The sequence below is a fragment of the Fistularia commersonii genome, chromosome 31 (assembly GCF_037954325.1).
Source record: "Fistularia commersonii isolate RoL2024-O1a breed Wild chromosome 31, RoL_Fcom_v1.0, whole genome shotgun sequence".
NCBI classification, from domain to species: Eukaryota; Metazoa; Chordata; class Actinopteri; order Syngnathiformes; family Fistulariidae; genus Fistularia; species Fistularia commersonii.
In genome coordinates this window covers 6,791,726-6,804,543 of record NC_141314.1, presented here as the reverse complement: position 1 = coordinate 6,804,543, position 12,818 = coordinate 6,791,726, and the positions used below count along the sequence as shown (strand labels likewise).

The following is a 12,818-nucleotide window of genomic DNA, read 5'->3' as shown; positions in this document are numbered from 1 at the left end:
AGAGGGAGGGAGGGAGAGGCAGAGAATCCGGGTGAGGAAGAGGGTGCACTGACTCTTCCTCCGGATGCCCGCGGTGACAGCAGCAGCGGCTCGGAGTGACCAGAAGGGATGAAGGTGTGTGCGTGTGTGTGTGCGTGTGTGCGTTATGACTGCAGGAGCGAAGCTCTCCGCGCCGCTCTGACCTCCTCCTCCTCCTCCTCCTCCTCCTCCTCCTCCTCCAGCCCTGGAAGGCAGCTGGAGCTGAGATGTGAAGCAGCCTGAAGGATGGCATGCAGAGATGGGAGCTGCCAGGAAGGAGACGGTGACCGCGACGCGCACGGCGCGCATTCGGACCCTCTACTTTCTCCTGTTGGCCACCTGGTGAGTCTCCAACCCTCCTCCTCTGTCACCCGTCCGCTGCAGGAGGTGCATCTCCTCAACTTTGCGCTCCTCTGCTCTCCAGGTTGAGGACGATCTCCGCACAGACGCGGAAGGACGAGCGGATCTACCCGGAGAATTTCACGCGGATCCTGGACCGGCTCCTGGACGGATACGACAACCGGCTGCGCCCCGGATTCGGCGGTGCGTGGATTCACGCAACTTCTAATTTCTTCCTTTTTTTTGTTGTTTTTTCCACCGAAAAAAAAAAAAAAGGCATTGCGGGGTTTGGGTGGAACTCCGACCCGTAATACAACTTTATAACGCTGTAATAACAACTTTGACTGGGTTGGAAGGCAGAAGAAGAGGTGACAAACCCGCCGAGATGATTTGTGTGCAACCAAATATCTTGAACGTGTGTGTTTGTGTGTGTGTGTGTTTCCTCTGGAAGCCCTGCCCTGGACTCCACCTTCTCGCTTGCAGTTGTGTAACCAGGTCGCAGGGACGAAAAGGGGTTAACGCGCAATGCAAGTGCTAAAACTGTGGATTTCATTTCCTCTTTTCGTCCTCCTCTTCCTCTCCAGCGTCAGCGCCGTCCCCCCTCCTCCACCTCCTCCTCCTCCTCCTCCTCCGCCCTCCACGTCCAGGAGAAAGCCCATCAGACGGGATTATCCCGGGACGCGGCGGGCTCAGGGCCGGATAAAGTCCAGTTGCATTTTATTCCCGCGGCTCCCAAAAGGCCGTGTAGAGCAGGTCTTCTGGACGGCGCTCTCCGAGAGGACCTGCAGAGACCCCGCGAAACACAAAGGAGGAACCCGGGCCAGATCCTGGCTCGGGACGGGCGGCCTTCTGCCTGGAGCAGAGGAGGATATGGAGGGTGCGAGGGTTGGGAGGCACGAAGAGCTCAGGCTGCTAATAGCAGTGGTGCTAACAGCTACATGCTAAATAACAATAACAGCTTCAATATTCCTACCAACCGTGGTGGACGCCTGGTGGGTAGATCAAGCCCCGCCCCTCCTGGGAACCTGACCAATGAGAGCTCAGTGGTCACTATCACTTTGTGGAGTCAGCCCAGCTAGCGGCTTGGCTAATGCTAACTATAAGCGTTTGGAAGCTGTTCTCCATCAAAGAAAGGGTGTCCACGCACCTGGATGGAGATCTGACGATGGTTCCGCGGAAGAACGTCAGGGGTCGGTTCCTTCTTAAATGCGCCGGAGGTTTGAACGTGCGATCTGTGTTCTGTTGTCTCCTCAGGACCCGTGACCGAGGTGAAGACGGACATCTACGTGACCAGCTTCGGGCCCGTCTCGGATGTTGAGATGGTAGGTTCTCCCGTCTCCGCCCCCTCCGGCCCGCGTTTCCGTCCCGATGACCGTCCCTGCTGTGTGTCCGCCGTACCTCAGGAGTACACCATGGACGTGTTCTTCAGGCAGACCTGGGTGGACCGCCGGCTGATGTACGAGGGCCCCGTGGAGATCCTGAGGCTGAACAACCTGATGGTGACCAAGGTCTGGACCCCAGACACCTTCTTCAGGAACGGCAAGAAGTCGGTGGCTCACAACATGACGGCGCCCAATAAGCTTTTCCGCATCATGAAGAACGGCACCATCCTCTACACCATGAGGTGACTGTCTTTAGCTCCAAACATCTGAGGACGATGTGAACCAGTGAACCGGACCTCCTGGACTTTAGTCTTTAGGTGGAGAACTTTGACCTTTGACCTTTTGTGGCAGAAACCTGTTTGTCCAAAGAGGAAGGGAGGGGTCCAGGTTTGGCATGGATTCCTCATTAGAGCAGGAACCTTCTCACTCATGTGCACATCTGCTCTAACATGTGTGTGTGTGTGTGTGTGTGTGTGTGTGTCCACTGCACCAGACTGACCATCAGCGCTGAGTGTCCCATGAAGCTGGTGGACTTCCCCATGGACGGACATGCGTGCCCACTCAAGTTCGGGAGCTGTAAGTTCCAAGTGTGTGTGTGTGTGTGTGTGTGTGTGTGATGTTGAAACACACCTGTGCAATAAAGGAGAAGACAATGATGTTCTGAGGAAGAGGGCGGGTCGAGTGGCGGAAACCTTCAAATCTCTTCCAGAATTGGATCTACCATTTTCTGGCCATGAGCCGAATCAGGTGTGTGTGTGTGTGTGTGTGTGTTGAGACGAGTCCCATCCCAACCCGCTCTGACCCTGGAGGCCGCGGTCTCCCGATGTTCTGCGGCGTCCGCCCGATCCAGGAGGATGACGTGCGTCTCCGAGCCTGAACAATGAAGTCCCGGCCCGACGGAGATGTTTCCAGCGGCCCTCTGCTCAGCAGAAAGTCCTTATCTCCAGCACGGCGACTCCTCAGAAGGAGCTGCTCGCTCTTATCGCGGGAGAAGCAGCGATGTGAAGATTCCATCAGGAGGAGGAGGAGGAAGAAGAAGAGGAAGAGGAGGAGGGGGATGAGTTTCTCCTCCTGCCACTCACATCGCCGTGACATTGTCGAGGACAAATTCGCGTTTCTCACTTATCGTGGTCTTTCCGCCCCTCCTCCCTCCATCTCCACCTCCGTCTTCACCTCCTCCTCCTCCTCCTCTTGCGGTCCGGAGGAAGGATCTGCCGTGGCCCAGAGCGAAGGAAAGGTCAGAATCCCTTCCTCTGCCTCCGGGCAGCGCAGACCTATGCAGCTACTTTCCATAACCGGTGTGTGTGTGTGTGTGTGTGTGTGTGTGTGCGTGCTAATTTCCCCTTTGTCTGCTCTGCCTTGGTTCCTCCTCCATCAGCCCTGCCCTCTGCCTCTCCATCTGGAACCCCCCAATCCGTCCGTCAAGCGTTGGTCCAGGAGGATCTGGCGATCTCCTGCCGAGGACGTCAAAAGCCCTACGAGGCTGAGAACAGAAGAGAAGAAGAAGAAAGTAGAAGTTGTTTCCACCAGCATACGGGAGGCAGGTCCCTCTGGAGGAGCTGCTTCTCCGTGGTGGACCACAGGCCGGGAACTTGAGATACCAGGCAGATTGGAGATTGAGAGGATTTGCAAATTGGACCTGTGAATCTTCTTTTCCTTCCTCCTGCTACCTTCAGGGTCTACAGCCAATCATCTGCCTCCATCTAACCTTCTCCTTTCACACCAGCTTACTTGCTGTCCTCCGTCCATAAACCTCCTCTCTGGTCTTCCTCTGGACCTCCTTCTAGATCTTCTCCATCCCTCCCTCCTCGGTCCACGTCCAAACCATCTCAGTGTGACTTTATCTCCAGAACATCTAACATGTACTGTCCTCCTGATGGACACCTTCCTGATCCTCTCCATCCTCCTCACCTCCACATCTCCATCTCCTCCTGCCTCCTGTCTCCACCTCAGCTCTTTCCACTTCCACCTTCTCCATCTTTCCTTTCCTCCTGGCTGAGACTCTCTTCTCCACCCTCTCCATTGCTCTGGGCTGCTGAAGTACTTAAACTCCTCCACCTTCTTCATCTCCACCCGCTGTAGCCTCGCCGTTCCTCTTAGGTTCCTCTCACCTGGAGCTGATGACCTCCACGAGAGCATAGACATCTTATCTTCTCAGCCTGTTGTTTGTGATGAATGGACATAATGGAGGTGGAACTCATCGCGATGTGGTTTGACCTCCACCGCCGGGTTCCCGGTGGAAGTCCCAGTGGTGGAGTCAAACCCCGCTCCTTCTCCTCCGGTGGTCCACTCCGAGTTCAGTCCAAGCCCTACGTGACGGGAGAACGCTTGATCTTTGGAGTCGAGAAGATGCAGACCAAGTGGATGTTCTGCCCGGCATCAGCCCGCTTTCTGCTTTCCACCCGCAGATGCGTATCCCAAAACCGAGATGATCTACACGTGGACCAAAGGCCCTCAGCATTCGGTGGAGGTCCCCCCCGAGTCCTCCAGCCTGGTCCAGTACGATCTCATCGGCCAGACGGTCTCGAGCGAGACCATCAAGTCCATCACAGGTGAGACACGGAGCCCCGTGGAGTTAAAGAAACATCCCGACGCCTTTAAACAAAGCTTGAAGAGCTTTGTCTTCTCTGTTGAACCTCCAGGTGAATACGTGGTGATGACGGTCTTCTTCCACTTGAAGCGCAAAATGGGCTACTTCATGATCCAGACCTACATCCCCTGCATCATGACAGTCATCCTCTCCCAAGTGTCCTTCTGGATAAACAAAGAATCCGTGCCGGCGCGCACCGTCTTCGGTACGTAGACCTTTCTGCAGACCACGCCGCCAGAGGTTCGTGTGGGAACGTTTGGACGGCCGCGAGGAGCAGACGTGACCCGTGCAAAGCCTCCAAATCTGATGAGAATGAACAATAATCGCAATTACACGATGCGGGCGGCACGGTGCGGGAGGGGTTAGAGCTCCTCTTCGCGGTTCCTGGTTGGGTTCCTTCCTGTGTGGAGCCTCCATGTTCTCCATATCTCTGCATGGGGTTCCTCAGCTTCCTCCTACAGTCCAAACACATGCAGGACCTTCACTGGAGACCCTTCATTGTCCAGACGTGTGAATGAGAGGGTGGATGGTTGGATGTCTCTGTATGCGTCCCTGTGATTGGTCCATCTCTTGCCCAATCACAGCTGGGATAAGCTCCGCCCCCCCCCCAACCACCACCCTGACTGCAGGCTGCATGATGACTGAATGAATGAACTTTCTCCTCATGTGGTCATCTACAGTCTGCAATCCAGTATTTCACTGCCGCCGAACCTCTCCCAGAATTTGTTTTTATTCTTCTCCTCACGGATCTGGAAGATACTGGACCTTCTCCGCTCCCTTCCTGATGCTCCTTTCTGCTCCATGCCTGTCAGGTGTCTCCTGGTGTCAAGATCCAGCTTTCTGTTGTCACTTATTGTGCTGGGAGTGTCTGAGTCTGTGTGTGGAAGGAGAGTCCTCCTCCTCCTCCTCCTCCTCCTCACCGCCGTACTGTTTTGACAACGTCGTCTCTCGGCGTCCCGCTATGAGTGTGGAAGGAGCAGTTTGTAAGGAGGACAAACGGGACTCCGGGCAAATCAGCTGGTGCAGCTTGTGAGCAATGAGCAGCGCTGGCAGCATGACGGCCAGAGGGCGCCGTCTTCTGCAGGGGGGGGGGGTTTGTCAGGTGGTAGTTTGAGACGACAGCGCGGGTGTGGAAAGGTCACGACGCTTCCTGTTTACGGTTTCTTGCAACAACTCTGATTCCACGTTCTTAATCTATAGCCTCTTTCACACTTTTTCACGCCGGGAATTTCTGCAAGTCCTAGAACTTTTGCTGGAAAGAGAATATTTCCTGGCGAATCGGGAAACCATGGGAACAAGGGACCGTGAACCTCAGCTACTAGAGTCTTCCTAGCTCCTTCTCCAAGCCAGGGCCTCTTTATGCTTCCACTGGAACTCATAATTGATACTTCTTGCAAACTTCGGAGTGTATTCTTGGGACAAAATGGACAGAAGCAGCAAGAAGTGAAGCTACGAAGCGGTCCAAACTCTTCTGTCCTGCCACGCCTCAGAGGGATTTTGCAGAGGAACATCTACATTTTGGACCAGAATAAGTGTGGAGTTAGCTAACGGCTAACAGGGTTCTTCACAGTGCCGGGAGAAGATAAAAACACCTCAACCATCTGATAGTTGATGGTTATTATTCCGTGAATGCTGTGGTAGCTTCACCCCCATGGTGTCCACATCCTCTTTTTCTTACTGGTTTGTTTTGGTGTGCGGAGGAGGAGCAGGAACCTTCATCACAAAACTTTACTTATCAACGTTTCAAGTTGCTCAGCGACTGAAGGAATGGTGATCGGAGAAGAAGTGAGGCGGTATCGCCTGCAAACCCAGTGTTTGTGTCCATGAGCAAGGCACTGAGCCCATTCCATATTTTCCTCTTAGACATGACGCCTCCGATCCAACCGTCTCTCCTGTGGGGTCTGAAGAGGTTAATTACAAGGTGCGAGCAAATCCAACTCTGCCAGAAAAACCCAGGTGGTTGAAACCCCGTCAGCCTGGCTCGCTCTCCGCCGTCCCTCGTTTTTTTCGTTCCTCTATGTTTGCCTGCCATCTGACAGGAAGGCATTATTTATGAGCCCGAGCCCCGGGTGTCTTGGAGTCTAAATAGTCATTAAGAATGTTCTGGAAAAGCCCGCGGACTCCTGCGCTCGCAAGAAGCCCCGTCAGATAGTCAACAGATTGAAGGGACTTTCACCTCGAAATGGCATTTCAATCATCTGCTCTGCCCCGTCTGCAGAGGATCGAAGCATGGTGATTTGTCCATATATGTGGACCTTCTCCAACCTTCTCTTCTCCTCTCTCCATTGCTCTGGACCGTTGACCCTCAGTCCTTAAAATCCTCCACCTTCTCGATCTCCACTACCTGTATCTACTTGGGTTCCTCTCATTCACACACATATTCTGTCTTGTTGCAGCTGACCTCCATCAATCTCCTCTCCAGGTCATACCTCCACCTCTCTAAATGTCCTTCCACCTGCTCCCTGCTCCCACTGCAGATCACAGTGTCATCTGCAAACATCGTAATCCGTTGTGATCCCTGCCTCACCTCATCTGTCATCCTGTCCATCACCATAGCCAACAAGAAAGTGCTCCGAGCTGCTCCGTGATGCTCTCCTACCTCCACCTTCGACTCCTCCTTCACACCTCCCAACCGTCTCTCAGCGGGCATACATGTTCTGCACCGGTCCAACACAGTTCTTTGGTCCGTGCGTATAGTGCATACTGTCTGTAAATGAGAGACGGTTTGCCTCCTCTGTTTTTTTGTGCTTCTGCTTCTGCTTCATATTGGAGGTTGATATCCTCAGCCTGCAGCTCAGAGCTACGGTTCACCTATCAATGTCATCCAGCCGTTTTTGATTGACAAGCAATTATATGGCGGTCACGTCCTGGCTCAGAGGGCGGATTTATGTTGAGGAAGGACTTCGAGGCGCAGCTTGTTCTGAATAGCCGACGTAAAAGGGGATTTTCTCCAAATCACATTATTGCTATTGGTTAATAACAGCAAGGGCGAGCTACAGGCGGACGCCGCGTGCTCGTGTTGCTGTAAGATCCAAACACGACCTTGCACGGCGGGCGGACCAATCACGGGCCGTCCTTTAGTGCTGTGTTGTATAAACACTTATTTTACCCTTGGCTGGGCCGGTGGAGTCCACGTCTGGAGTTCTCTCCGCCCATGTACGTCATGAGGAGACCCCGGAGGGCACGACGAAGCATTCCGTCACACTTTTTAGTTACGCTAATATCATTTGTGGTGCTTCCTGACGGCCAAGGTGATCCCACATAGAACCTCGCTAGTGGTGTGTCTCTTTCTGGAGCTCCCAGTCCAACATGTGGTCGACCCCCGTTCTCATGGATGAAGGGGCAAAGTAACAGGAAGCTCTCAGGAGGACACACTCTGAAGTTAGCGCTCTAGCAGATGCAGATCCAATGGAAGTGAAAAGGGATCCTCACAGGTTCATTACTGTGGTTACCGTGTTGCTACGGAAACGCATATCGTTTGTACCGACAGAAGAGCCGCGCACGGCGTTGAATCCGATAGCTGCACTGAGGGTTTTCTCATCTTCAATTCATGACGTTTAATTGAAGTTCATTTTACCGTCTCCCGTTCCCACCCTTGAAGGCATCACCACCGTCCTGACCATGACCACGCTGAGCATCAGCGCTCGCCACTCCCTCCCGAAGGTCTCCTACGCCACGGCGATGGACTGGTTCATCGCCGTCTGCTTCGCCTTCGTCTTCTCCGCCCTCATCGAGTTCGCCGCCGTCAACTACTTCACCAACGCGCAGATCGAGCGGGCCAAGAAGAAGCCGGCCAAGTGTCCCCCAGTGCCCCAGACCACGCCTGTCAAGGTCAAGGACACCGAGGAAGTGCTGCAGGTGAGATTCCGGTGGAGCCGCGACAAACAACGTAATAGCACTTAGGTTCGAGGAGCTCTCACGCAGCATGATTATGTGCCCACTGGAGGTTGGAGAGACCTGAAGTGGGCCTGTCTGAGGATCATTCACTGCTTTTAGAAGATCAGAGGGGCATAAAACAAAGCCCACCTGGATCCTGTATGTTCTCGGGAAGCCCACAGATTTAGAGCCAATGACCGCAAACGGAGAAGTACCGTCGGCGGTTGTTTGGGAAAAGTGTTGCATAGTATGCTCAAGTGCGAAAGGAGCAGAGAAGAGGAAGGAGATCAGGAGATCTCCATCCACATGCACTCACATGCCTCTTTCTTAGAATATATTCGTACCAGCTCCTCCATTTGTTATCGTCTTGAAGTGATTCCTGTCCTGTAGTGGACGTGTTATATGGAAACACAACGCATGCGTAGGAAGTATGTGGTCGGTGACACAGTCATACTTGTTTACCTGCGTCACCTGAGCATATATGATCCAATGAGGGCCAATCGAACCATCGCTTCTCGGCCCGTCCACTGGCCCGGCATCCGTCTGGGGCTTAGGCACGGAGAACTCCCGGCTACTGACATTTCGTCGCTTCGCACCTCATGGCCGCACCGCCGTAAATAGCCGTCTGGTTGGTGCCACTCCAGCCACTCCCCGCCCATCTTCATTGCATGTCTGCTCGTGCTCGACGGACCACCGTTTCAGCCAGGCTGCGTTTGAACTAGCGTGGCCTTTTACTGTAGGCCCAAACCCCTGGAGCAAGGTGTTTACGCCTTCATCGAGGTCCTGGTTGAGACATCCGTCGATGCTTGTTTTGAAGAGAGAAAGAACTTGGTCGCATTCGGTTCTACATGCAGTACACCATCGGCGAAAGTCAACCGCTGCATTCACCCCTTGACAGATGAACCCATGAGCAGTAGGCTTCGCCGCACCAGAGGAGAAGTTAGCGGTTCTTGCTCAACCACAATGGACTGGAACTGAGTTGCTTTGAATACTCGAGCTCCCTGGTTTGTACCAACGGCGACGCCTTCCGCCGCTCCACCGATAAATCCATGAATTAATTCAGGTGTGATCTGACAGGCTGGTCAGGTTGCAGAAGGAGGGGAAGCAGCGGCGTCGGACGTTAGTCGAGATGCGGATTTGACGGTAGCCTTGCGATGTGGCACATCTTTGTGTTAATTATTGCTGGTGTGATCTGCTGGGCGCGGGGGGAGCGTGTCTGACGGCGATATGAGATTTAGCAGATAGATCCCAGAGGCTGACATAACGTCGGCCATGCATATGTCACTTTTTACGCTAACCGCTTTAAGTTGCCCCCTCCGGTCCAAATCCCAGCGTGGCGTAATCATGCAGTACAGTGACAACGGCACTTCAGTGGATTAGTAGGTTGCCACGGCAACAGGGCCCGAGTTTATCTATACGGCTTTCAGCGAGGCTCTTGCTCCGGGGAGGTGGTGGCGAACACTCGAGTCCCGCCGAAGCCCCCTCGGGGTTTGACGTCGAGGGTCATCGAGGTTTGCCGTCCGGCGTCGCTGCGGACGCGACGGAATCCGGAGAATTCTATTCGCGACGTGGTTTGTTCCCACAAATGCGTCGCCGCCAGCAGCGCGGCTCTGCTCCTGCTCGGAAGCATCAACCCTGGCAGGATAAGCTCCTTTGACGGCGCGCTGCATTACCACGCAGATGCACTGGTACCTACTTTCCGTCTTAAGCTCGTGCGGAATGAGTGAAATCCCTGGTAAGTGACATCTGTATCGCACACACTCCCTCGGCCCGCCCGCTGATGAAGGCCATCTGTGTCGCGTGGGTGTAATCAGATCAATACGTGGCCATATTCACTTTTCACCGCGGGCTCACAGCGGGAACTGTGACTGATTAATAACAGCTGCAGAGATCTGGTACTTAGTGTTTGAATCAACAGAAAAACAAACACAACCAGATTGATTGAAAAGAATAACAGGAGAATAAACTCTGAAATGAGTGAATATTTTTAATTTCCCGTCCTATGTGTGTGATTAATGGTTACCTAACTCTCATTAGGTTATTCCTCATACGTGCAGGAAGTGGATTAACCAACATATGGTACGGGATTCTGGACTTATAATGGAATAGATAGAAATCACAATCTTAATCTCCGATCTGCTGTTATGGGATTCAGGTTGAGGAAATGAATATTAGCAAGCTACATGCAGATCTTCTCCACAGAGACCTGCACGGGGTTTTTCATTTCCAGCGTGGCCTTGTCAGGGCCCTCCGGTGGATCATGAAGCACAAGTGGTCGCTTCTGCCGGCCTTCATGCTTCTCAGTAGTACATTGACGACGCGTTATCAGCTTTGCCACTGGAACTTACGTCTCCGGTGATTCCAGCCGATGGAGGTTTATCTCATCGTGGTGCATCCGGCGCATTAGCGGGTGGATGTTAGGTCATGGTGCGCTTTCCCTGGGGTCTTCCGCCACCGTAACGCTCATTGTTTTCTGTCTGCCTCACAGCAAAACCCCGACACCAATGGGAACCTGAGGAAGCGGATGAATTATATCCCCCAGCAGGAGCAAAGCAGCCAGCAGAAGGCCCAGTCCACCACGAACATCTCAGGCGTGGGAAAAGCCAGACCGCCGCTACCTTTGGGCAGCGGCGCCAACGGCAGCTCCTCCACCCTCTCCCGCTCCAGCCCCAAATCCGAGAGCCTTCTCAGCGTAGCCTCCTCCTCCGCGCAGCTCATGAAATGCGCGCCCCAGGCGGCGGCCTCCACGCCAGACGTGATGGCGGGAACGCCGCGCAAGCAGAACGCCCCCTCTTCCTCTCTGCAGCATCTGCTCGCGCCCAAGCTGGAGCGCATCCAGATGATGGGGAACAAATTGGAGCTGAAGCAGACGCCGTGCTCCCAGCCCACCACCGCCGGTATGGGCGGGACCAGCAAGATCGACAAATACGCCCGGATCCTGTTCCCGGTGTCCTTCGGGGCGTTCAACATGGTCTACTGGGTGGTCTACCTATCCAAGGACACGATGGTGGCTAAAGGTGGCTAGACTCTGCACCTGCAACCAGATTGAAGTATCATTGCTTTTTTTGAAACAAGAGGGTGCGAATAAGGATTACAAGTTCCGCGAGCAATACAAAGAAAGCAGAATGTACTTCGGTGGCGCGGAGGAGACACTCGCAACACATTCGCCATACTGAAGTTCATGAGCTTGCATGCATGGGAACAACTTAACCCAATCACTAACGTCCAAGACTGAAGTCCCACATTCTGGATCGACCTCCTCGCGTCTTCGGCGACAATCTCAAGACGTTTTCTTTTTCCCCCATTTTCCTACTTTTGTACCTCGGACTCGGGAAGACTTTTGGACATGTCTGGCATGGTTGCATTGAGATGAACTGTATCATGTAAACATATATATATATATATATATATATGCATATATATAAATATATGCATATATATTGATCTTTTAGAGTTGTGCCTGCTGGGTTATCTGAAGGCGAGTTGATGGAGAAGGTCAGCAGGAGGTCAGATCGGAGTTTCCAGGGACTTTTCCTTTAAAAAAAAAAAAAAACATCTCTCATGTAATTCATTTTTAAATACCCCGTTGACTAGGACTGATCAACATGGAAAAGCCTCTTTTACAGAACTTGCTAAAAAAAAAAAAAAAAAAAAAAAAGCATCTCGCTCATAAAGGATTAAACTAAATCTGGAAAAACTGGAGATAAAAAAAAAAATTGATGAACGGCGAAAGTATATAAGCTTCTTTTCTGCCATGGCGGGTTGCCAGATCGTGGACAAAAGACTGCATGTGAGATTACAACTCTGTCATTGTAAGACGTGCGAGTAGATCACTAGAGCAATAATATGAGATGGTTGTTTATTCAGGGATATATCTGCATATTGGTTGGAGCTGGCCGGTGCGATCCAAACGCCAGAGCAATTTTTACCTCCTTGTGGCGTTTCGACGCCATTTCCATTTTTTTTAACCGAACGCATAAGTTCACCGCATTTCATGGTGATAGACGGGGGAAGCCATCTGCGAGGTGTGACTCAGCCCGATTACACCAGCTGCATTTCCTAAGTTGCTTTCCTTTTCTTTTTTTAAATTCATCCCTGAAGGAAGGCGGGAGTCTCACGGCAGCGGATACTGTGAAGGAATATAATAAATGGACTAAATATGAAAAAGAGACTAAGAATACATGCGCTGTCCTTTTTATAACGTGCATAACTCAGTATCTGCAACCGAGGGAAGATGTAGATCGGACAAGTGGGCCGTGGGGATCAGAGAACCGTCAGAACTGGACTGGATTGTACAGATTGGAACGTAGAGCGCCAGCCATGTGCGTGTTAGAGCATTAATAGCAACTTTAAAAAGTGCAACCAAAGGCTCATTTACGCTCAGTGTTGATTATACAGTCGGGTCCTTCTGCCTGTCCTTGCCTTTCGTTTCCTGCGTAGTCCTGTACGCTCTCGGAGTAGCCCAACCCAGCAAACGGAGCATACCGGAAGTCGTGCTTCACGGTATGCCCAAGTGCAACCAGCCAAAGGAACAAGGAAGGATCATGCTGACGTGTGTGCCATGTACTGCGCTGCCTCTTCCTTAGATTGTACATTATCACCAGCTCCTCCGC

At 52.6% G+C, this 12,818-nt stretch overlaps 1 protein-coding gene across 1 annotated transcript; it reads left to right on the top strand.

Annotated features, from left to right (window-relative positions):
• gabra4 (gamma-aminobutyric acid type A receptor subunit alpha4) lies at positions 1 to 12,376 on the top strand. The gene is made up of 10 exons (XM_086139347.1): positions 1 to 114; positions 222 to 360; positions 443 to 561; positions 1,612 to 1,679; positions 1,761 to 1,981; positions 2,233 to 2,315; positions 4,148 to 4,291; positions 4,382 to 4,534; positions 7,931 to 8,187; positions 10,694 to 12,376. The coding sequence occupies exons 2-10, from the start codon at positions 278 to 280 to the stop codon at positions 11,228 to 11,230; spliced, it is 1,665 nt and encodes a 554-aa protein (XP_085995473.1). The 5' UTR covers positions 1 to 114; positions 222 to 277; the 3' UTR covers positions 11,231 to 12,376.
• The last annotated feature ends 442 nt before the right edge of the window (positions 12,377 to 12,818 follow it).

Excerpts from the sequence above, each read along its gene's own strand:
- gabra4 (XM_086139347.1), top strand. The coding sequence starts at position 278 with ATGGGAGCTGCCAGGAAGGAGACGGTGACCGCGACGCGCACGGCGCGC. Across the intron at positions 4,535-7,930 it reads GCCGGCGCGCACCGTCTTCG|GCATCACCACCGTCCTGACC; the intron begins GTACGTAGACCT and ends CCACCCTTGAAG. Across the intron at positions 8,188-10,693 it reads ACACCGAGGAAGTGCTGCAG|CAAAACCCCGACACCAATGG; the intron begins GTGAGATTCCGG and ends TCTGCCTCACAG.